The 25,271-nt window shown below is 49.8% G+C and overlaps 1 protein-coding gene across 1 annotated transcript in view; it reads right to left on the minus strand.

Annotated features, from left to right (window-relative positions):
* The window catches only part of LOC102071268 (trifunctional purine biosynthetic protein adenosine-3-like), a 33,149-nt gene that overhangs the window by 3,059 nt on the left and 4,819 nt on the right, over positions 1 to 25,271 (minus strand). Inside the window, exons 4-20 of the mRNA XM_074533279.1 lie at positions 23,915 to 24,089; positions 22,500 to 22,611; positions 21,994 to 22,053; positions 20,643 to 20,768; positions 18,712 to 18,799; positions 17,892 to 17,977; positions 17,301 to 17,469; positions 13,559 to 13,790; positions 13,330 to 13,424; positions 12,587 to 12,696; positions 9,830 to 10,028; positions 8,726 to 8,977; positions 6,834 to 6,983; positions 5,658 to 5,864; positions 4,797 to 4,937; positions 3,281 to 3,411; positions 751 to 892 (exon numbers count right to left, since the gene is read on the minus strand). Of these exons, the coding sequence (XP_074389380.1) occupies positions 751 to 892; positions 3,281 to 3,411; positions 4,797 to 4,937; positions 5,658 to 5,864; positions 6,834 to 6,983; positions 8,726 to 8,977; positions 9,830 to 10,028; positions 12,587 to 12,696; positions 13,330 to 13,424; positions 13,559 to 13,790; positions 17,301 to 17,469; positions 17,892 to 17,977; positions 18,712 to 18,799; positions 20,643 to 20,768; positions 21,994 to 22,053; positions 22,500 to 22,611; positions 23,915 to 24,089 (2,475 nt within the window). The remainder of the gene's footprint in view (positions 1 to 750; positions 893 to 3,280; positions 3,412 to 4,796; positions 4,938 to 5,657; positions 5,865 to 6,833; positions 6,984 to 8,725; positions 8,978 to 9,829; positions 10,029 to 12,586; positions 12,697 to 13,329; positions 13,425 to 13,558; positions 13,791 to 17,300; positions 17,470 to 17,891; positions 17,978 to 18,711; positions 18,800 to 20,642; positions 20,769 to 21,993; positions 22,054 to 22,499; positions 22,612 to 23,914; positions 24,090 to 25,271) is intronic.

Here is a 25,271-nt window from a genome sequence, read left to right on the forward strand (position 1 = left end):
TCCTCCTGGGAATGGGTAAATCCATCTTTCTCCCATTTTTCTGAGTGAGAACTGTGCGGGCTGAGTTCAGCAGGACTCCCCAGCACAGCTCCCTGGCAAAGGATGGGACCAAGCTCCTTCCCTGGGGAAGGCACAGAGCCACCCCACATCCCCAGTTTGCCCCTCTCTCACTGCTGAGGCAGCACAAGGAGTTCCTCTGGAAATCCTCAGCTAGAATCCCAATACAATCCCACTGCCAGAGGGAATGGAGGCAGAATCCCAGCACAGCCCCACTACCAGGGGGAATGGGAACAGAATCCCATATTCAGAATCCCCACACCAGAATTCCCACAGTCCCACTGCCAGAAGGAATGGAAGCAGAATCCCATATTCAGAATTCCCATACCAGAATTCCCACAGTCCCAATGCCAGCAATGCCAGAGGGAATGGAAGCAGAATCCCAGCACAGCTCCACTACCAGAGGGAAGTGAAACAGAATCCCAACACAGCCCCACTGCCAGAAGGAATGGAAGCAGAATCCCATATTCAGAATTCCCACAGTCCCACTGCCAGAGGGAAGGGCAGCAGAATCCCAAATTCAGAATTCCCACAGTCCCAATGCCAGAGGGAAGCACAGGGTTTCCTTCCTGGAATGTCAGCAGTGCCAGCAGGGCTGAGGGATTTAATCAAAACACAAGGAACTCTGACAGCACAATCCTGGTGAGACCAGCCACCCCTGCTTTAGTTTCCCTTTTACATTTGATTCCTCACCTTTCCATTTTCGGAGAAAAGGGCTGGACAGAACTCTCATGAACCCTGACAGGCAGATCAGCTCCACAGAGAATTCCTCCAGGACTCGGTCAATGGTGCTGTCGAATTCCGAGCGACTCCCGTACAGTTTGTGATCAATCACCTGGGGCAGTGAGACACAGCACAAGGTGGGACTGGGAGCAGCTGCTTGGGCAATAAAGAGGAATAAACCAGATTAATTCCAGGGCACTCCATGATTTGAAAGGAGGGTGCAGTGAGGTGGGGTCGCTCTTTTCTGCCATGTCCCAGGTGAAAGGGCGAGAGGAAATGTTCCTAAATTGCACCAGAGGAGGTTGAGATTGGAGATTAGAAACAATTTTTCCCTTTTAAGAGTGGTCAGGCATTGGAATGAGTTGCCCAGGGAGGTGGTGGAGTCGATTGGCCACACCCTTGGGTAAGGGGAGGAGGAGGTCCTTTATTTCTACCTAATCTCTCATTTTCAGCCCCTGAGGTGAGTGCTGATTCGATTCCTGACTCTCCTGAGGACCTTCAAACAAGGGGCTCACAAAACTTTGTGCTCTTGCTTGTGAAAATGTGAGTGGATTTTGGTATCATTTTTTTTTAGACATGAGTGAGAAAAATATCACATGAATCCAAATCAGGAGCTGAAGAAGCTGCTTCAGAACCTTTCCATGCAGGGACAGCCTCTAGCAGAGTTTATTTCAATTTGTGCACAGCTGTAAAAACACCTCCTCAAAACCATTTAATATCAGAAGGAGGAGTTCCTGCCTTTGACGTCCCAAGTCACGGAATGTTCTCAGCCAATGCTGGTGGTCCTTGCCAGGGGTTTTTATGGAACAAGCCAGAACAAATTCCTGTCCCAAAGAGCTGCCTTGTGGCCCACAGGCAGGAGAAAACTTGTGTGGGACTGGGCACAATGTGAGACTCAGGATTTCATCCTGGAGAGGAGAAGCTGCAGGGAGAGCTCAGAGCCCCTGGCAGGGCCTGAGGGGCTCCAGGAGAGCTGCAGAGGGACTGGGGACAAGGATGCAGGGACAGCACCCAGGGAATGGCTGCCAGTGCCAGAGGGCAGGGCTGGCTGGGATCTTGGCAATGGGGAATTGTTCCCTGGCAGGGTGGGCAGGCCCTGGCACAGGGTGCCCAGAGCAGCTGGGGCTGCCCCTGCATCCCTGGCAGTGCCCAAGGCCAGGCTGGACACTGGGGACAGTGGGAGGTGTCCCTGCCATGGCAGGGTGGGCACTGGGTGGGATTTGGGGTCCCTTCCAACCCAACCCAGTCTGGGATTCTGTGATTCTAAGGAAAGATACACCCAGGAGATAACACATCCTGTGCTTTAAAGAACCTGAAATTTCACTGATATCAGCCAAAGCTTGAGGCTCATGGGCTGCAGTCTCAGACCCAAACCATCCATTGAAATCCCTTCCCTGGGATGCAGCACTCACTGCCGGGCTGGGAAAAGCCCCCAGAGCCCAGTGAGGACCCCCAGCTCTGTGCTCCATCCATGGAGCTTCACACTGAAGTGACACCTCAACACTCAACCAGCATTTCAGCATTTCCTGACCAGCCACAGGCTCAGCAGCTGGGAATAGAAAGGAGGAGGGGATGTGTCCTTACTGTTATAGATGGATAATGAGATGATTTGCTCTTGCAATTAAGGGATGGATACTGTGTGTATATTAAGAGAAGCTTCACTGATGTATAGTTATGTTATTGTGGTTTAGATGTCCTCTGTTCTCCCCACAGTCCCCTTTCCCCTCTGTATTGTTCCCAGCAGACAGCCTGGGCTGTCTAGGACAGGCAGAAAGAAGCCATGTGCACACACCCCTTGCATGGGAGGGTCAGGAATGGAAAAGCTTGGTGCTGGGGGGGCATGACAACACCTGACCCTCCAATCAAGGCACAAGAAGTTAACATCCACCAAAAAACTGCAAAGAAGAGCTGACTGACAGACTTTGGGAGGGCCCAGGGGTGGCTGGTGCAACCCCCAGGGGTGTAAAAGGCAAAGCATCAATGTTGAAGATTAGGCAGCCACGAGGGCAGCTCCCAGCGCTGCAATTTTTCCTTATTTCATCCTTGTGCTGTAATCCCTGTTAAGGTTTAATGTTACAGACATCTTTTATGAAAAATCCTTTCCTTAGGATTTTTCCTCCTGAGAAGCCGAGAGGCCTCAGGAACAAAATGTAAACATTGATTATCTGCTGCTGTGGAATACAACAGGTAGATCTGTGATTGGCCCATGTTAGTTGTTTCTAATTAATGGCCAATCACAGCCCAGCTGGCTCAGACAGAGAGTCTGAGCCACAAACCTTTGTTATCATTATTTCCTATTCTCTTCTTAGCCAGCCTTCTGATGAAATCCTTTCTTCTATTCTTTCAGTATAATTTTAATGTGATATATATAATAAAATAATAAATCAAGCCTTCTGAAACACGGAGTCAGATCCTCGTCTCTTCCCTCAAACTAAGACCCCTGTGAACAGTTTGCCAAACCCTTGAACCCTTTTGCAGCGAGCCGTGGTTTCCCGCTTACCCGCGTGGGGATCCCGGCGCGGGCGGCGCTGCGCAGCTCGGGCACCCCGGGCCTGTTGGAGATGACCAGCACCAGCTGGGCACAGCTGCCGGGCTCCCGGGCACCGCCGATCAGGGCAGGCAGGGCCGTGCCTCCAGCAGGGAGAGAGCACACAGGGGACACGTCAGCACCCAGCCTGGGCAGCCCTCTGAACCCTTCCCTCAGGGAAATCCCAGAGCCCGGCCTTGGAAGAATTTACCACAGTTTCCCCCACCTGGACGGACAGTTTCCCTCCCATGGACTCTTGTTTAACAATGAACCACTCCTGTTTCCTTCCCCCCATGTCCCAAAGTCTCCTTTCCCTGTTCCCTCATTGGGTGTGGTATCCCTGGTGGCCAGCCCCACCTCCCCTGTAGGGCAGTGCCCTTTACCCTGCCCCTTGTGCCACCCCAGTGCCCTCAGACCATTGGCCACTGACCCCACACTTAACCTTGTGCTTTGTCTTTTGTCCCTGGTTTCCCTTCAGCCTGCTGAAATAAACCTTGCTGGAACTGACCCTGCAAATGCCCTCCTGCCTCTCTTGGCTGAGCTAGCTGAGTGTGGTGTGTGAATGTTGTAGATACATATAATATTGGCTTTTTGAAAATATTAAAGTGGATCTTATATGTGTGATGTTAAAATAACTTTGTTATAAAGATATTTTTTATTTCTGTTGTTAATTAAGCTCAGTGAAATAGCTGATATCAGTGTGCTTGTGTTAAACTCCCTGCTTGGGTGGGATAACACCCCATGCACACAGGATGAGCACACCTGTACACATCTGCCAGCTATCAGTGCTCACTGTCTGAAGGCAGGGTGGGCCAGGGCCTAAAAACTGAAGGTAATGATGAAAAAGGGACTGAAACCACACCCAGGGAATACACAGGCTATAAAAAAGTGGACCCAAGAGGAAGATATGCTAAACAATTCTTAGAACATGTAAACTGGTTTGGGGAAAAAGTTTGGTATGCATAAGCATCTATGAATATGCAAAGGGCTGATGGAATGAAAAGGTATTTAAGGGGTATCCCTGAAGATAACAGGGTGCTCTTGGCTGAGTAACAACCTTTGCACTGTGGTCCTTGCCTCCTGTTGTCCTTTGTTAAACTTTTTACATTTTCACAGGAGACTGAACCTGTTTTTCACGGTGGACTTGACTGCCTTGCCTGAATGCCTCCCCAAGCAGCTTTTCCACAGGAGGTGCTTATTGGGGATTATAGGTAGCAGCATGCACCATGCAAACCCCTCTGTGCCACACCACAGCCCTGGGAGGGGCTCTCAGCTGCTGCTCACAGATCTGCTCACCCACAACCAGCCCTGAGGGTGGGGGCACTGACAAAGCTCAGTTTCTAAGCACGGCAGCACAACTCTGACCTAAAGTGAAACCCTGGACTGTGAGGGGTCTGGAGACTCCACTGGAAGAAAGGCCAGGTGGTCACACCTGAACCAGCCTCTGTGTGTGAGGAGTTTCTCTGTGCCAGGACAAGTGACAGCTCACCTGCTCCAGAGACAAGAACAGCCACCTTCACCTTCCTCCTCCTGGGCTGGGGCTGGATCTCAGCAGTGCTGGAGTCCAGCAGCTGCTGGGGGCTGCTCAGCTGCAGGGCCTCTGCAAGATTCTCCACTTCAATGTGAGAACCTGCTCCAAACACATAGGGAAAGGGTTAGATTTTACCTTTCCATTAACCTGACTTTGTGTAGTTTATTAATAATGTTTCAACAGCAAGAAATTCCATCAGCAGTGAGTTTATGCTGGCACAGCTGGAGCTCCAGAGGGATTCAGTGCTGGAACAGCCCAGGTCCCAGGAGCTGTGCTGGCCTCTGGTGCTCACAGAGTTGTTCACAAAGGCCCAGGCATGGCCTTTTCAAGGATTAGTCCCATCATTATATCTCTCATGTTACAAAATGGTGCTGACAGAGCTGAGGGGACATTTTGGCTGCCCAAACTGTTGGGTTTGCAGAGGGATTCTGGTTCATGTCCTGCTGGATGCCAGCCAGTGCCACGCCAGGGTTCAGCCTGACCATCACCACATGTGACTGTACAAAGCTGTGACCTGTCCTCAGCCTTTACACAGATCTGTGTGAGCTGGGGAGGGCTGGACAGGAGGGGAGGTGGTAAAATATCCCCTGATTTTTGGAACAATCAGCACAGGGATTCCCTGAAGCCTCAGGGAGGGGAAGAGGTGATCCAGGTGCTGTCACTCTGAAACAAGAAGTCATTTCTTATTTATTTAATACTGAAATGTAGATGTGGAGGTGTCCAGCAGCCTCCAGCCTAGTGAAACAACAGGAAAGTGGTGTGAACTACACAGACTTTACAACAGGGAGACTCTTCAGTCCCACAAGGACACCTGCTCACCTGTGTGACAAGGGGCAACCACCCTCCCAATCAGCCAGGCCTCCTGCTGCCTCTGGATGTCCTGGAGAACGTGCTGGGCCAGCTCCTTCTGCACCACCAGGACAGCCCCAATGCCACAGGGAAGGCTCTGGGCCATCTCCTCTGCAGAGAGGTTCCCCTCCTTGTAGAGCCAGCCAAAGATTTCAGGGATCTTCCAGCTGAGAGCATCTGGGAAAGAATGAAATTGCTGTGTGGGCAGCACAAATGTTTATTATTATTTATTATTTACTGCCTGCAATGACAGGGATGTGTCACAAGAGCAGGTAGAGAGCAACAGAACCCCAAATCCCTGGGGCTGGCACAGCCCTGCCAGCCCATGCAGTGCCAGCTGTGCCCACCTTGTGCCCAGCCCAGAGCACTCAGTGCCACCTCCAGGGGACACCTGCAGGGATGGGCACTGCAAAGCTCCCTGGGCAGCCCCTGCCAAGGCCTGAGCTCCCTTTCCATGGGCAAATTGCTGCTGCTGTCCCAGCTGAGGGGACCTTAAAACCCATCTCAGTCCATCCTCTGCCATGGCAGGGACACCTTCCCCTATCCCAGGCTTCTCCAAGCCCCAGTGTCCAACCTGGCCTTGGAAATTTCTTTCTTTCCAATTTCATTCTAAAGAAATACAACCCAACACACAGACACCTTTCTTTCCCCCTCCTCCTCCCCACTGTATTTTTAGACTCACATGAACATGGTTTTCTTTAGTATTTCAAACTTCTGAATTCTTTGCCCAATTTTGGCTTCATCAGAAAAAGTTCTGCTTTATAGATGTCAGATGTGGTGGGGAAGCTACCAAAAAGTGCATTAAATGTGTGTGTGTAGAGCAAATCATGCAAATTTATTGCCCTACCAAACCTCAGTATTTGGTCAAAATGTTTTGTTTGGAGAGGCGTCCTGAGGAACACACAATCTTCCCCAACACTTTTTGTCCTGGAGAGGTGCTGCCTTAATCTCCTTTGGAATTTCCCTTCTCCAACCAAGAGTGGGGATGGTGACTTGGAACAGGAGTGGTTTTGGCAGCCCCTTGGGAAGCAGCCACTTGGGGCTGTTCCCCTCTGCAGGGACATTTGTGAGGACTCCACAGGTGAGGCTGGAGGTCAAGGCTGTGCTGGGCCTGAGTTCTGTGCCCCAGGAACCCTCAGCACTCACCCAGGACAGCGCTGACGTGCTCGGGCAGGAGCCTGGAGATGCCCCCCAGGAGCCCCTCGGCCGTGGGGGCAAAGCCCTTGACGTGCCCTGAGCGAAGGAGGGGCAGCAGAGCTGGGCTGAACATCTTCCCTGGGGTCAGCAAAACATCTCCTGCAAGGAACAGCCTCAGCTCAGTCCTGTTCAAAACTCAGGAGAGGTTTGGAATCAAAAATCACAGAAGGGTTTGGGTTGGGAGGGACCCCAAATCCCACCCAGTGCCAGCCCTGCCATGGCAGGGACACCTCCCACTGTCCCCAGTGTCCAGCCTGGCCTTGGGCACTGCCAGGGATGCAGGGGCAGCCCCAGCTGCTCTGGGCACCCTGTGCCAGGGCCTGCCCACCCTGCCAGGGAACAATTCCTCATTGCCCAGATCCCAGCCAGCCCTGCCCTCTGGCACTGGCAGCCATTCCCTGGGTGCTGTCCCTGCATCCTTGTCCCCAGTCCCTCTGCAGCTCTCCTGGAGCCCTTCAGGCCCTGCCAGGGGCTCTGAGCTTTCCCAGAGCCTTCCATTCTCCAAACTGAAGTCAAAGGATTTGTTTCAAAGGTCATGGGGTGTTTTTGGGAATGCCTCCTGGACAGGTTCTCTCCCAGTCCTTGCAGAAGGCCTTGGGAAGGAGGCAGATGTAGCCATGATATTTTCTGAAAAATCCCTTTCCTTAGGATCTTTTCTCCTGAGAAGCTGAGAGGCCTCAGGAACAAAATGTAAACATTGGTTATCTGCTGCTGTGGAATGCAACAGGTGCATCTGTGATTGGCCCATGTGGTTGTTTCTAATTAATTTTAATTAATTAATTAATTCTAATTAATGGCCAATCACAGTCAGCTGTCCGATCTGTCTCGGTCAGTCACAAGCCTTTGTTTTCATTCTTTTTCTATTCTTAGCCAGCCTTCTGATGAAATCCTTTCTTCCATTCTTTTAGTATAGTCTTAATATAATATTTTTCATAAAATAATAAATCAAGCCTTCTGAAACATGGAGTCAGACCCTTGTCTCTTCCCTTATCCAAGAACCCCTGTGAACACCAGCACAGGCAGAAGTGCTGCCCACTCGTGCAGAGCACTGGGCACCATCCCCACCCCACAGAGCCCTGGGCACCATCCCCACTCGTGCAGAGCCCTGGGCACCATCCCCACCCCACAGAGCCCTGGGCACCATCCCTACTCGTGCAGAGCAGTGGGCACCATCCCCGCCCCACAGAGCCCTGGGCACCATCCCCACTCGTGCAGAGCAGCGGGCACCATCCCCACCCCACAGAGCCCTGGGCACCATCCCTGCCCCACAGAGCCGTGGGCACCATCCCCGCTCCACAGAGCCCTGGGCACCATCCCCACCCCACAGAGCCCTGGGCACCATCCCCACTCGTGCAGAGCCCTGGGCACCATCCCCACCCCACAGAGCAGCGGGCACCATCCCCACTCGTGCAGAGCCATGGGCACCATCCCCACTCGTGCAGAGCAGCGGGCACCATCCCCACCCCGCAGAGCCCTGGGCACCATCCCCGCCCCACAGAGCCGTGGGCACCATCCCCACCCCACAGAGCAGCGGGCAGCATCCCCACCCCACAGAGCAGCGGGCACCATCCCCACTCGTGCAGAGCCGTGGGCACCATCCCCACCCCACAGAGCCGTGGGCACCATCCCCACTCGTGCAGAGCAGTGGGCACCATCCCCACCCCGTAGAGCACTGGGCACCATCCCCACCCCACAGAGCCCTGGGCACCATCCCCACCCCGCAGAGCAGTGGGCACCATCCCCACTCGTGCAGAGCCGTGGGCACCATCCCCATCCGCACCAGCCCAGCCCCACGGGAGCAGCCGCGGCCCCGCAGACGCCCGGGGAGGAAGGGAGCGCACCCAGCGTGGTGTGCCCGCAGGTGCCCGGGGCAGGCGAGGAGCAGCGCAGCGAGGATGTCAGCAGGACGCTCCGCACGAGGCCGAAGCCGCGGCCGTGGATGCCGGGGCAGCCCAGCCCCAGGAGCGCGTCCCCCTCCCGGGCCCGCTGCAGCCCCGGCAGGCGCTGGCCCCGCTCCACCGCGCCCACAACGAACCCCGCCAGGCCACGGAGCCCCGGGGCACACGGAGCGGCCACTTCGGTCACCTCCTCACCTGCAAGGGGAGACAGCGCTCAGCACCTCCTGCGTGTGGGCGTTTTACTCTCACAGCATCACAGAATGGTTTGGGTTGGGAGGGGCTGTAAACCCACCCAGTGCCACCCCTGCCATGGCAGGGACACCTCCCACTGTCCCCAGTGTCCAGCCTGGCCTTGGGCACTGCCAGGGGTGCAGGGGCAGCCCCAGCTGCTCTGGGAATTCCATCCCAGCCCCTGCCCACCCTGCCAGGGAACAATTCCTAATCCCCAATATCCCACCTAACCCTGCCTCCCTCAGCTCAAAGCCATTATTGCAACTCCATTTTAAATTTATGGCATCTCCTAAAGTCAGCAGCACATCCAGGGACACACAGGTTGGTTTTGTTGGAGTCTTGAGGTGAGGTAACAAACCAAGAGGATTCAGATGTATTTTTAAAATCCTTCTTGGTTTGTTACCTCACCTCAAGACTCCAACAAAACAAAGCTTCATGAGAGAAGAAGTGATTTTGTCATTATTGGTTCTGGTACTCACGTGGCAGCTCCCTGAGTATGGGAGAGGGCTTGGAAACATTGACACTGAGCAGTGTGAGGCTTCCAGTTCTGTTCCCTTTGGTTCAGGGATAAAAAAGGAAGAACAAGGAAGGTCTCTTCCAACCTTGTGATTCTGTGTGAATACTGAACCCCATCTTTCTGTGCTGACCCATTTTACAGACCAGGAAGAACTGAAACACAAATTCCCAACTGTTTTTCCCACCAAACACAAACCAACAACTCCAGGCCACATTCTGCCTCCACCTCCCAAGTCCATTTCTCTGGTGGTAAATTCAACCTCAAACCCTTCACATCTCAGAGGAGAGGAGAGTCCCTACCCAGGAAAGCACAGCCTGCACTCCTGCAAGCCTCAGCTATTCCTTCTTTGATGGTTTCCATCACTTCAGCATCGAGTTTGCCACAGGACAAATGGCTGAGGAAGAAGAGGGGCTCAGCCCCCTGGGCCAGGAGCTCATTGACACACAGGGCCACCAGGTCCTGCCCGATGGTGTCGTGTCTTTTACACACCTGGGCCACCTGCAAAACATGGTGGGAAGGAGAAGCAGGCAAAACTCAATTATTCATCAGTGAAATCAGCAGAAACCTTCTTCTCTCTGAAAGGAAGCACTACAGGACATACATGGAAGACAGAACTTGGTGCATTACCTGGTTGAAATCAAGAGAAAACAGCTCATTTTCTTGCAGACAGAAAAAGAAAACTCTATATGGCTTTTTTTAAATATTAGTTCAAATTTCAGCCATAGAAATTCTATTTCAGCTATTCTAGAAATTGTCATTTTGAGATTTTTGGTTTTTGATTGCTTTCTGGAATATTATCGTAGAAAATCCATGATTATCATAGAATCATGGAATGATTTGGGTTGGGAGGGACCTCAGAGCCCAGCCAGTGCCACCCCTGCCATGGCAGGGACACCTCCCACTGTCCCCAGTGTCCAGCCTGGCCTTGGGCACTGCCAGGGATGCAGGGGCAGCCCCAGCTGCTCTGGGAATTCTATTCCAGCCCCTGCCAGGGAACAATTCCTCATTGCCAATATCCCAAGGGTGCAAAAGGCCTTTAATGATCAGTGGATAAACTTCCAAGGACGTTCCTTTCACTGGGCCAGTTCCACCTGTGCAGAAAGGGCCAGGACAGAGGGGTGGGTGAGGAGAAAACATGGAATAAACACCACTGGATTCCCAATGAGGAGGGAGCAGCACCCAGACAGAGCCTGGGCTTGGATTCCTGATTGATTTCCCTGGCTGACTGGGGAATGCCATGGAAACAGGCAGCCCATGGCCTCTGCTGCTCCTCCCTGCCCCGGATCCAGCAGCAATCCTGGCAGGCAGCTGCCAGCCTGCCCTTGGCCAGGGAGGAACCTTGGGGACACAGCTGGGGATGTCTCTGTGCCAGGCAGGGGAACAAAGGCCCACAGGAGCCTGCACCAAGCACTTTTCATGCTCAGAGGAGCCTGGGGAGGTGAGACTGCCAAAGACTGGGGGATGATTCTGCTCAGTCTCCTGCTGTTTGTTGTCCTGGCATTAAAGGCAGAAACTGTTGGAAACACAGGACATTGCTGTGCCTGACAGTGACAGGAGCTTCAGATCTCCACTCTCCTGATGGCTGAAAACCTCCTGATTCTATAGATAAATAAATCCCCAGGTCAGCTTATCCTGATTCAATGCATAAATATATCCCTGGTTCAATTTATCCCAATTCTCCACATAAATATATTCCTAACTCAGCTCGTCCTGTGTGTTCTTGGCTAATTAAAATTCTTTATTTCCTGGCTTCTTTAATGTTTATTTCTTCCATCCTTCCTCTCCCCAATGCCCTGGGCTGTTCTCCTTCTCCACACACAATTTATTAGTCTGAGTCTGCCAGTTGTCATTCCAACAACTCCCTGTGCTCCAACAGACCCTCCTCAAAGCCAATGGAACCTCCAATTTATAGCAGAAATTTGAGGCTTTAGTGCCTCAAGTTTTCAGCTAAATTTGGGGTTGTTATCATTTCACCACAAAATATCCCCATCCTCAGTTAAGTGTGCCCAGGCCTGGCACAAATAACAATTTCCAAAGTGCAGGTGCCCACTGTGGTGGACTCAGGAGAGTTTGTGGAGCTCAAGAGGTTGTAGCTGGTGGCACTGAAACAGCCCTGGCAGGTGGTTGGAACCCTGGTTATGGAGAATTTCAGACTTTCTGTGCTAACAAATGCTGACCCCCAAGGGAACACTGCATTTGACCTGAAACTGTGGAGAAAGCTGTGAAAATTAAATGATAAAACTGAAATTATGGGGGTGTAGTTTAAATAGAATTGTGTAATATCATGTGGTAAAAAACTTAAGAGTTTGAAGTTTTAGAATATAGTAGTATATAAAAAACAAGATAAAAGTTTTAAAGCAGAAGCTACTCCTTTTTTACCTTCTTCTTGATAGGTTTAAGTAGCATTGTGTAATTAGATAAAAAGTCCATATTACAAGTCATGGGTAGTTAGTTACTAAGTTAAAAGTAAAAATAATTCATGTGTAATTTCTGAATTAGATAGTTTGTCCTTAAAAAACCTCATAGAAAGAGAGACTCAGCTCCATTTACCTTGTTAGTAAAGTACTGTAAAACTCACAACTTGTAAGACTGCAACATAAATAAAAACTAATAAACATCTAAGTCCAAGATACAACAAGATACAGACATGTAAAGAAACAGCATAAAGACATCGAAGTGAGTAAATAAAAATTGAAATCCAAAATAGGGGGGATGAGGAAATGCCTTAATCTTAAGGCTGAAATCCTCTTGCAAAACTATGGAGAAAAACTCTTTTTCCCTATATGAAAGTATAGAGAGATGAAAGTGTTCAAATTGCTATCAAACAAAAGCCTCCATATCGAAGTTAGCAGATGGTAAAGTAGTTGTAATCTATAAGTAGTTTAAACAGAGAAAGAGACAAAAATGATAAGACCCTATACCCCCAAAGGCAGAAGACCTCTATTCCCAGAGATAGAGATGATTTTAGAAATAAATTTAAAAAAAATAAAAATAAAAATCAACAGCAGGTGCCATCAGCTGTGCTGCAGTGGAGCTGCCAGTTAATTACTAATTACCTGCAGTTTGGGTCCAAGGCCCTTGGTCTGGGACACCAGGATGGGATCATCATAGCCAGATGCCTTCAGGTCAAAGAAAGCAGCAAAGCCTCCTCCCTCTGAGCGACCTCCTGCAGAGGGCAAACACAGCATGGGCTGGATTATGGGAAATAAAATACCCAAAACTCTCACCAAGAAAAGAACTGCAAATATCCCCAAATCCCTGGGGCTGGCACAGCTCATGGAGTGCCAGCTGTGCCTGGTGGGCATCTTGTCCCCAGCCCAGAGCACTCAGTGCCACCTCCAGGGGACACCTGCAGGGATGGGCACTGCAAAGCTCCCTGGGCAGCCCCTGCCAAGGCCTGAGCTCCCTTTCCATGGGCAAATTGCTGCTGCTGTCCCAGCTGAGGGGACCTTAAAACCCATCTCAATCCATCCTCTGCCATGGCAGGGACACCTTCCACTGTCCCAGGCTGCTCCAAGCCCCAGAGTCCAACCAGCCCTTGGTAATTTCATCTATTTATTTCCACTATATTCCTCTCCATTCTGCACCTCTAAGAAGCACAATCCCCTCCATGGCAAGGCAGGCATTTGTTGATTCATCACAAGAGGAGTGAAAAGAAAGAAATTGATTTTCTTTCTTTGTGTTGATCCCAGCTCCAATTTCCCAAGCTCAATTTCAATGCCACGAGTGCATTGCCCAATCCCCAGGGAGGAAAAAACCCCAAACACTGAGGGAATTCCCAGATTCTTCCCAGTCCTACCCGCCCTGGTGCCTCTCACAGCTGATGTTTGTGGCAGGCAGCTCAGAACCTCCCTGGCTCCAGCTCCCACGTGTCTGTCCTTGTACATCAGGGCCCTGTGGGGAGGGAAGGACGAGCTGGCAGCAGCAGGGACCCTTTGTGCAGGCCCAGCAGAGGTGGCCCAGATGTGAGGGGCAGGGGGGAACATCTGGGAGAGGCAGGGGGGAACATCTGGGCCGTGCTCACGTACAGGGGCTGGCGCAGCAGCCGCAGCCCCCGGTGCCCGATGTCCCTCCTGAAGGTGGCCCCCTGGAAGTGGATGGTGGCCACCCCCCTGTTGGCTTCTCCCAGGGCTTCCATCAGGTCCTGCCTGACGGCAGTGATGGACAGGACTCTGCCACCAGTGGTCACCACCCTGCCATCCTTCAGCGCCGTGCCCCCGTGGAACACCTGCAGCCCCAGCTCCTCGGCTTGCAGAAGCCCTGCAAAGACAAATAATTCTCTGAGGGTTTTGAATTGCATTCTCTGGGGACAATCTCAGATTTAAGGTGGGAGGAGCCCCCCAGGATCATCCAAATGCACTTCAGCCCCACCAGCACCACCCCAATCCCTGTCCCCAAGGCCACATCCAGACTCCTCTGGGACAATTCAGGGACTCCAAACCTCCCTGGGCAGCTCAGCCCAAAGCCTGACCACTCTGAGAGGGAAATTTTCTTTCCCAATCTCCAACCTGAGCCTGCCCTGGTGCCATTTGAGGCCATTTCCTCTCCTCCTTTCCTGCCCCTCCTGTCAGGAGCTGTGCAGAGCACTGAGGTCCCCCCTGAGCCCCCTTTGCTCCAGGCTGAGCCCCTTTCCCAGCTCCCTCAGCTGCTCCTCCCAGGCTGTGTTTTCCAGACCTTTCCCCAGATCCATCACCTTCTGTGGGCAAAACACTGAAGATTCAAGTCCTTTATTAGTCAAGGGAGAACAACAAAATTTTCACCTTTGCTTTTTTTCTGGGAAACAGCATCATCAGTGAAAGACTGCATGGGCCCCAGGAATCCTCTTCTGAGCCATTCCATCATGGAATCCCAAACTGGTTTGGGCTGGGAGAGACCTCAAAGCCCACCCAGTGCCACCCCTGCCATGGCAGGGACACCTCCCACTGTCCCCAGTGTCCAACCTGGCCTTGGGCACTGCCAGGGATGCAGGGGCAGCCCCAGGTGCTCTGGGCACCCTGTGCCAGGGCCTGCCCACCCTGCCAGGGAACAATTCCTCATTGCCCAGATCCCACCCAGCCCTGCCCTCTGGCACTGGCAGCCATTCCCTGTGTGCTGTCCCTGCATCCCCTGGCAATTGTCTCTCTCCAGCTTTCCTGGGGCTCCTCCAGGCCCTGCAAGGCCGCCCTGAGCTCAGCCCAAAGCTTCTCCTGTGCAGGTGAGCAATGCCAGCTGTGCCAGCCTTTCCTGCCAGCAGAGGTGCTCCATCCCTCTGCCCATCCTGGAGCCTCCTCTGGGCTCTCTTCTACAAGTCCACATCTGGGGCACCCCAAAATTAAAGAAAAATCCCAGAGGAGCAGAAATGTGGGATCCAGGAGCCACCACAGGACACATCCCTGCCCTGGGCCAGGAAAGCTGTGCTCTCTCTGGGAGCTGTGGGGAGTTTGTGCAGGGTTTTCCTGCATGAAATCTCAATTCACAGCCATTTCCTGCCTGGATTCTCCCCTTTCCCTGGCATTAAACCATCAGTGCTGATGTTACCTTGCTATCTCCCACTATTCCATCCTGCCCACTCCACACAATTCCCTGGAACTGCTCCACAAACACTCACGGGGCTGCTCTGACACAGGGGAGCAAAACTGTGCAAGGTTTGGAGTTTGTTTGGTTTCCTGTTTGGAGGGAATGATAAGGGAACAGGAGGAACTGCTGCCATCACCTGGGAAATGAGAAGCAAGCACGGTTTGTTTAAATTCCTATTTTGATAAGGGAACAGGAGGAACTGCTGCCATCACCTGGGGAAACGAGAACCAAGCACAGTTTGTTTAAATTCCTATTTTGATAAGGGGACAGGAGGAACCTCTGCCATCATCTGGGGAAACGAGAACCAAGCACGGTTTGTTTAAATTCCTATTTTGATAAGGGAACAGGAGGAACTGCTGCCATCACCTGGGGAAACGAGAACCAAGCACAGTTTGTTTAAATTCCTATTTTGATAAGGGGACAGGAGGAACTTCTGCCATCACCTGGGAAATGGGAACCAAGCACGGTTTTCTCTTTGCTACAGGCTCAAGGAATTCTTTCCCCTGGCCCTGCTACAATGAAATCCAGCCCCTTTGCATCCTGTTTTAAGGAATACTCAAGAATAAAAGGTTTGTAAAGCCATTAAGATCAGAGAATCACAGAATATCCTGAGCTGGAGGTGCACACAGGGATCACCCAGTCCCACCCCTGGCCCTGCACAGGACACCCCAACAATCCCACCCTGGAAGTATCATCCAAAAATATGTGATTCAATGTGAAAAAGAGAATAAAAACTAATAAACCCCATGAAACTCTTATGTGGAAGAAAATAACAGAATAATAATAATAAAATAAATAATAATTATAATTATATCATTATAATGAATAAAAGACATATAATAATATAATAAATAAATAAAAGAATAATAAAAGAATGGATTGGATTCCATTGGTTTGACTGGTTTTTTTTTCTGATTAACAAGCAGGGGGTCAGAAACCCTGCCAGGGACAAGGCACCAGAACACAACATTGTCCCTGGGCAATGGAGAAATGGAGAATCTCTCTTTTCCCCAGAGAGAAAATGCCAAAAATTGCTGCCAGAATTGGAGAGCCCTGGCCAGGAGCTGACACCAGCTGAGGGTGGGACTGGCAGGGCAGGAGCTGAGTGGGATGGAAATGGTTCTGTACAGTTCCCTCTGGTTTTAAACACTGGGAACATCTCCATGAGATCCTGAACCAGGAGTACTGGGACAGAGGAGATGGATATTGGATACCTGCATGAATCCTGAATATCTACAGCCAACATCCAAATGGATATTGAATATCTGCATGAATCCTGAATAGCAATATCCAAATGGTATTGATATCTAAATGCATATTGAATATCTGTATGCATCCTGAATATCTATAGCCAACATCTAAATGAATACTGAATACTTGTGTGAATCCTGAACATCTATATCCAATATCCAAATGAATATTGAATATCTGTATAAATCCTGAATATCTACATCCAATATTCAAATGAATATTGAACACCTGCATGAATCCTGAAGAAAATCAAGATATCAATATAGATATCAATATCAATATAGATATCAATACCATTTGGATAATATAGCTATTATAATATATCTATTATCCAAATGGTATTGATATTTAAATGATATCCAATATCCAAATGCATATTGATATCTAAATGCATATTGAATACCTGTATGAATATCTATATCCAATACCAAATGAATATTGAAAACCTGTATGAATCCTGAATAACTCTGTTGAATATCTATATGGATATTGAATATCTAATTCTAATATCTGTATGAAAATTGAATAGCAATATCAAATATCCATATGAATATTGAGTATCTATGTCTAACCTATATACAGATATTGGATACTTATGCAAATAGTGAACATGTGTATCAAATATCTATATTGAATATCTACATGGATATTGAATATATATATCAAATATCCATATAATATCTAATATCTATATGCATATTGAACATCTCTATTTAATATCCAAATGAATATTGAACATCTACATCCAAAATATATATATATATATATATATATATATATAAAATATCTATTCTAATATCTGTATGACTATTGAATACCTACATGAATATTGAATACCCATCTCTAATATCTAAGTTACTATTGAATACCTACAGGAATACAGAATATCCCAATGCCCACCTTGCCCAGACCCCGGAGCCCTGTGAGGAAGCAATTAAATAATTAACAATCTCCCAGAGTTACCTGTTATCTCCATGCCCTTGTCAGAGTCCCCTGGGTATCCTGGGCTGGCCATGACCACACACACAGCAGTTCTGTTCTCCAGCCAGGCTGGCATGCAGCTGCAGAGTTTGCCATCAATTGTTGCTTGAATCACTTCATAAAAATCATTTTTAAGCAGAGGGAGAATTACCTGTAGAAAAGTTTTCAGAGTGATGGAAGTTTATTTTTATTTTGCTGGCTTGTTGAAGTTCACCTTAGGGAAAATTCAGTTGATGGAATACAATCTGTATGTGCCAAGCCAGTTTTCCCTTGGAAACTCTGGGTTTTAATTTAATATTAGCAGCACCTTTTGGAACCAAAAAATTTAGAAACATAAGGTGTGAGCTTATGTAGAATGAACATGAATTTAGGCCTCTCCCATTCTGCTTCTCTCCAGAAAAAACAAAATCTGAGGAACAGATGTTTTAACTAATAAAACAGGAGCTGACAAGTCAAAATGTTACCTCAGACATTGTCTAAGATGTTCACATCCAGATCTTTCCCTAGAAATAAACTACAACAGGAAGAGGTAAAAAATGGAGCAACTTTAATTTTCCAGTGTGTTCCACTCACCTGACACTGGGGATCCCCAAACTGGCATTTAAAGTTTAAAATCTTCACCCCCTCTTTGGTCAGCATCAAACCTGTTTGCAGCACACCTGGACACAAAGCCAAGCAAATAACTTAAACATTTATTTATTTCTTTCTTTGGAGAACTCCTTTAAAAGAAACAGAGCATTTTGGAGCATTCTGCAAATCAGAAGGCATTAGGAGCAAGAGTTCTGCAAGCCACAATAATTCCCAAATATCCATAAAAGTGACAAGTGGCCACCTAAGGAGCAGGGCATCACATTTTAAACCCCACAAAGCAAAGGTTCTCTGGCATCGTGCACCCAACTCCATTCTTACTCAGGCACTGTAAAAAAGGCCCCAAAAAGCAGAATTTGAAGATGTTGGTGGGAGCCCAACTCTTTGGAGGTCTGAGATCTCCTCAGTGCCAACAGCAGCCCTTGGCATTAAGTGGCACCTGTGGGCACCACCTGCCTTTTCCAAAACAGCCTCTGGATAAAGATCTGGAGAAAATGGACATTGTTGTATGTGTAGGAGTGAGCAGTACTGCAGGACTGAAGTGTATGTTCTGCCCTGAACTGCAAATAAATTTGTTTTATTTCAAAATATTTAATAAAATCAAGCTGTTTTAAGGAAACAAGGCCAAGGTTCTCTCCCAAACAAAGAGCTGTGAACCAAATTGAGTGAAGCTTAACACTGCATGGGAAATGAGCTGCTGCTGGGTTACTTTTTTAAACAAACACCATCTGGAATTCAGAAGCAGCCTCTGACAATGGAAGTGACCTGGAGAGGGGCTCACCTTGGCTTTCAGGTGCTCACTCACCTACATAGGCTGCTCCTTCTTGTCTCAGGCTGTCCACGATGTACTGGAGGACGGCACCCCTGATTTGCTCCAGAAGAGCCTCTGGGACCTGACAAGCAAATGAGAGCCATGAGGCAGTGGTGGCATCTGCTGGCCCTGCTGGAAGGACTGGGCAGGGCTGAGGAGCTGCCTGAGATGTTTGCTTAAATATTTTTCTCTATTACAATTTTGCTGCTTTTTCTTTATAACAATTTTGTACCCCCCCAAGCCCTGCTCCTTCCCTTGGAGCAGGGAACAGGCAGAAACATAAACTGCGTGTTCTTACAGAGCAAAACCAGTCAAAAAGTTGGTTTTATTAAAAAAAACCCCACAGTTCCACGAGTTTATCTCATGGAGCACTTGCCAGCAAGGACAAGGAGTCTGGGAACAGAACCCACAGGCAAAGAAATGGTACTGTTCTCCTTTACTTATGGATATTTGACCAGAACCTTCCAAATCATCCTCAGAGAGTGTTTTGCTGGCATCTATCTGGGTAGAAATGATTCTCAGCCCTTAACTAACAGAAAGATTTTAAAAAATATTTTTCTTTATTACAATTTTTTGCTGCTGTCCCCTCCAAGCCCTGCTCCTTCCCTTGGTAGGGGGGTGCTGCCTGAGGGGGAGAATCTCACTGCTCTGCACCCTGAGGGGGTTTGGGTGGTTCTGAGGGACGGAATCTCACTGCTCTGCCTCCTGAGGGGGTTTGGGTGATCCCGAGGGGGGGAATCTCACTCTTCTGTCTCCTGAGGGGTTTGGGTGGTCCTGAGGGTGGAATCTCACTGCTCTGCCTCCCGAGGGGGTTTGGGTGATCCCGAGGGGGAGAATCTCACTGCTCTGCATCCTGAGGGGGTTTGGGTGGTGTCTGAGGGGATTTGAGTGGTCCTGAGGGATGGAATCTCACTGCTCTGCTTCCTGAGGGGGTTTGGGTGATCCCAAGGGGGGGGAATCTCACTGCTCTGTTTCCTGAGGGATGGAATCTGACTGCTCTATCTCCTGAGGGGTTTGGGTGGTCCTGAGGGATGGAATCTCACTGCTCTGCCTCCTGAGGCGGTTTGGGTGCTGTCTGAGGGAGGAATCTCACTGCTCTGCCTTGCCGAGGGCTATGGGTGGTCCTGAGGGGGGAATCTCACTGCCCTGCCTCCTGAGGGGTGGAATCTCACTGCTGTGCCTCCCGAGGGGGTTTGGGTGATCCTGAGGGGATTTCGATGGTGCTGAGGGTGGAATCTCACTGCTCTGCATCCTGAGGGGTGGAATCTCACTGCTCTGCCTCCCGAGGGGGTTTGGGTGGTGCAGACGGGTGGAATCTCACTGCTCTGCCTCCTGAAGGATGGAATCTCACTGCTCTGCCTCCTGAGGGGTGGAATCTCACTGCTCTGCATCCTGAGGGGTGGAATCTCACTGCTCTGCCTCCTGAGGGGTGGAATCTCACTGCTCTGCATCCTGAGGGGTGGAATCTCACTGCTCTGCCTCCCGAGGGATTTGGGTGGTCCTGAAGGATGGAATCTCACTGCTCTGCCTCCTGAGGGGGTTTGGGTGTTCCTGAGGGGGGAATCTCACTGCTCTGCCTCCTGAGGGGGTTTGGGTGCTTCTGAAGAGGTCTGGGACTGGAACCTGGGCTGAACACAGCCAGAGTGTTTCTGTCCTTGGAGAAACACGCACTGCAAACGTGGTGGAGCAGTGCTGTAAGGACCAACAAGGACCCCCAGGTTATGCTCAGGCCCCACAGGGAATTCTGCAGGGATTCCTGACGTGGTGCTGACGGGAGCAGAGAAACACAAAGTTTAGGAATAACAGAAGAGGTAAAAGAGAGGTTACTCCAGAGAATTAAAGCCCAAAGGATGACTGTCAGGGTGAGAGCCCTCCAGGAGCAGCAGGGCCCCGCAGGGCTGTGCAGGGCAGGGCTGGGGCAGTACCTGAGGCACGGGGCAATAGGCGCCCATCCCTGCCGTGCTGGGGCCCCGCTCCCCGTCCAGCAGCCGCTTGTGGGGCTGAGCCGGGGGCATGCAGGCCACGGTGACACCGTCGGTGAAGCAGGAGCACTGCAGGGACAAAGACAGGCACAGCGGTGACAGCGGTGACAATGGCCACAGCACAAGGGACAGCACTGCTGAGCCTCAGCTCAGTTCTGCTGGAAAATGTACAAATTGCAGAAGCCCACACTGCAAAGTGTCACCGAGATATTTTATGAAAAATCTTCTTTGCCCAGGATTTTTCTCCTGAGAAGCTGAGAAGCCTCAGAAAGGAAATGGAAACAATAATTATCTGATTGCTTGGAATGTGGTCTGGAGGTTGCTCACCAACAGGTGCATCTTTGATTGGTTCCATATGAATTGTTTTAATTAATGACCAATCCCAGCCCCGCTGTGTCAGGACTCTGGTTAGTCATGGGTTTTTAGTATTCATTCTTTTCTAGCCTTCTGATGTATCCTTTCTCTCTTTGGTATAGTTTTAGTATACCATTTCAATGCAATACAATATATAATATACAATATATAATATACAATAAATAACATAACATATCAGCCTTCTGAGAACATGGAGTCAAATTCTCCACAGTAAAGGATATTCAATCCCACCCAGTGCCACCCCTGCCATGGCAGGGACACCTTCTACTGTCCCAGGCTGCTCCAGTCCCAGTGTCCAACCTGACCTTGGGCACTGCCAGGGATGCAGGGGCAGCCCCAGCTGCTCTGGGCACCCTGTGCCAGGGCCTCAGCAGCTTCTGAGTGAAGAATTTCTCAGGATCCATTTATTCTGCTACAAGCCATTGACCTGAAGGATTCATTGTTTCTTTTTCATGTTTAAATTACCAAGAGAAATGGTGGCTCTCATTACAATTCCCTTTTGATTAATCAGATTTTGAGTCACATGGGAACACATGCCTGTCCTCTGCCATGTGAATAGCCTAAAAGAGGCACTCAATATTAGCACAAAGTTACAGATGTAACACAAATTACCAAGGCAAAGTTCATAAAAACTTGTTTTGGGTCACTTTAGGGAAAAAAAAAAATTTCCCTTAAAATAACAACTATAAATGCAATGTCATTGTTGATGTAGAAGAAAAATCTACTGACAACGTGGCATTGATTAGCATGACACAGGGCTTAGATTTCATGGTATACAATAGACATTAATTTCTCAAAGTGCAAATAAAACAAAAAAATAAAAAGAAAGAAATTTGAATAAATAAACATGGGTATGTATACAGAAGCACAGCAATAATGCCAAAAGGTAAGAGCACAACACCACACCATTAATACCTACAGAAAGTTCTTCCCCTTGAAGCAGTTCTTCAATAACAACCATCTCTCCAAACATTCTGTCCTGTAAAAGAACAAAACAAAAGAGATCCCCAGTGAGCAGATATGAATCCACTGCCTAAATCCTCTCTTCATTTTCTTCTAACAAAATAACCAATGTCTATGAGAGGTGCCGGCTTGCTTGAACACCAGTGAGGAAAGCCACTGGAATTTCATTTGGACATGAGGAGGCAACACTGAAATATTCCCTATCAGGCCTGGGAGACAAGGAAAAATTACAATTTGGAGGGGCAGAGAAGGGGAACCCGAGGCTGGAACAGCAATTCAGTCACAAAAGCTCCCAACCCTGCCTGGGGCACACAGGAGGAGTCTGAGGAGAGCCAGGGAAACTCTTGAGTCAAATGAACAATTTCTCCCAAAAACACTGGCCCCTGTTGCAGGAACTACAAACTCCCAGAGTACAGAGCACCAAGATTTGGACTGGCAGGGGTTAATTACAGATTTTTGTACCTGCATAATCTCCTGGACAGCTCTGCAGGCCTCCTCCTTGCTGGCTGCAATGGTCACTTCCCTCCTGGCCGCTGGTCCCCGTGCCCGCACCACCCACGCAGGGAAGTCTGTGCTTTAAGGGAAGCACAGAGGGGTCAGACATCCCTGCTGCATCCAGAGAAATCTCCACTTTGCTCCTGGATGCTCCCCACACTCCCACTGTGCCTCCAGAATTCCCCCACTTACTCTGAAACACAAGCTAAATCCAGAACTTAAAAAAGAACAAAGCAGCATCACCCTGGTAATGAATGGATTTTAACTTTACCAATCACCCTCTGGCTTGTGAATAACCAAAAAAACCTTTTTTGAAAGGCTGAATTTCCTGTTTCCTGAAATAACACCTCACTCTTATTTCCACACTGTGATTTCTGTTAAACCTCAGCCCAGTTTATACCCCCCAGGCTCCCTTTTTCCCATCTCTCTGTGCACACCTGGGACAGTTTTCCCTTTGGAGCCCTGCACGTGCTGACAGAGAAGGTGTTGGCCTTGTCTCTGTGTGGCAGCAACATAAACTGGGTGTCCTTACAGAGCAAAAACAGGAAAAAGGTTGGTTTTACTCAAAAAACCCCCACAGTTCCACGAGTTTATCCCACATACACTTGCCAGCAAGGACAAGGAGTCTGGGAACACAACCCACAGGCAAAGAAATGGGACTGATCTCCTTTTGTTATGGATATTTGACCAGAACCTTCCAAATCATCCTCAGAGAGTGTTTTGCTGGCATCTGTCTGGGTAGAAATGATTCTCAGCCCTTAACAGAAATATTTTTTAAATACTTTTCTTTTATTACAATTTTTTATCTATGAATGACTTATTGAGCATCTTGAAGGAGTAGATGGAAAAGAAGAAGAGCTGGGAATTCAGAACAGAAAAATCAACTGCTGCAGTTCACAAAATCACAAAAGGGTTGGGTTGGGAGGGATCTTAAATCCCAGCCAGTGCCAGCCCTGCCATGGCAGGGACAGCTCCCACTGTCCCCAGTGCCCAGCCTGGCCTTGGGCACTGCCAGGGATGCAGGGGCAGCCCCAGCTGCTCTGGGCACCCTGGGCCAGGGCCTGCCCACCCTCACAGGGAACAATTCCTCATTCCCAAGATGCCATCAAATCCTACTTTGAAGCCATTCCCTGGGTGCTGTCCCTGCATCCTTGTCCCCAGTCCCTCTGCAGCTCTCCTGGAGCCCTTCAGGCCCTGCCAGGGGCTCTGAGCTCTCTCTGGAGCTTCTCCTCTCCAGGTGAGCTCTCCCAGCCTGGCTCCAGCAGCGCCACAGCTGCACCTTCATCAGCTGTGTCTAATTCCAGAGCTGATTAACCCAGCAGGAGCTGAGGGGTTCCCAAGCCCCCAGTGACGGCAGAGCAGCCCCATGGCAGCCCATGTACCTGGAGATGAACCTGCAGGCCTCCTGGGGGGTGCTGAAGGCTGCCCAGCGAGCTGTGGGGAGCCCATGGCGCTGCAGGAAGGCTTTGCTGGAGCTGCTGCTGGAGGCCAGCTGGGCTGCCCTGGCCCCGGGCCCAAAACACCGAACTCCTGCTGCCCGCAGGTCATCCACGATCCCTGAGGCAAAAACCAGCACAAGCACTGAGGGGACTCCTTGGTGACACGGAGCCACCACAGAAACAGCACAAACACTGAGGGGATCTTTGGGGACACAGAGCCACCACAGAAACAGCACAAGCACTGAGGGGGCTCCTTGGGAACACAGAGCCACCACAGAAACAGCACAAGCACTGAGGGGACTCCTTGGGGACACGGAGCCACCACAGAAACAGCACAAGCACTGAGGGGGCTGCTTGGGGACACAGAGCCACCACAGAAACGGCACAAACACTGAAGGGATCTTTGGGGACACAGAGCCACCACAGAAACGGCACAAGCACCGAGGGGGCTCCTTGGGGACACAGAGCCACCACAGAAACAGCACAAGCACTGAGGGGACTCCTTGGGGACACGGAGCCACCACAGAAACAGCACAAGCACTGAGGGGATCTTTGGGGACACAGAGCCACCACAGAAACGGCACAAGCACTGAGGGGGCTCCTTGGGGACACAGAGCCACCACAGAAACAGCACAAGCACTGAGGGGGCTGCTTGGGGACACAGAGCCACCACACAAACAGCACAAGCACTGAGGGGGCTCCTTGGGGACACAGAGCCACCACAGAAACGGCACAAGCACCGAGGGGGCTCCTTGGGGACACAGAGCCACCACAGAAACGGCACAAGCACCGAGGGGGCTGCTTGGGGATACAGAGCCACCACAGAAACAGCACAAGCACCGAGGGGGCTCCTTGGGGACACAGAGCCACCACAGAAACAGCACAAGCACCGAGGGGGCTCCTTGGGGACACAGAGCCACCACAGAAACAGCACAAGCACCGAGGGGGCTCCTTGGGGACACAGAGCCACCACAGAAACAGCACAAGCACCAAGGGGGCTCCTTGGGGACATGTGAAAAAAGGAGATTCCCATCCATCACCCCTTTGTTACACCTCCCTTTGTCTCAGGTAATTAATGCACCTTCCAATGAGGTTCTGAATATCCACTGGCCCTTCTCAGCCTGTGGTTTTAGGGCTCTTTAGCTCTGTACTTTACTGAGCACTCCCACAGTTACCCACCCCATTTTAAAGCAGATTTCAAGGATATTATATTATATTATATTATATTATATTATATTATATTATATTATATTATATTATATTATATTATATTATAGTATAATTTTATTTTATTATTTTT

This window comes from Zonotrichia albicollis, chromosome 2 (genome assembly GCF_047830755.1).
Source record: "Zonotrichia albicollis isolate bZonAlb1 chromosome 2, bZonAlb1.hap1, whole genome shotgun sequence".
In the NCBI taxonomy this organism is placed as follows: domain Eukaryota; kingdom Metazoa; phylum Chordata; class Aves; order Passeriformes; family Passerellidae; genus Zonotrichia; species Zonotrichia albicollis.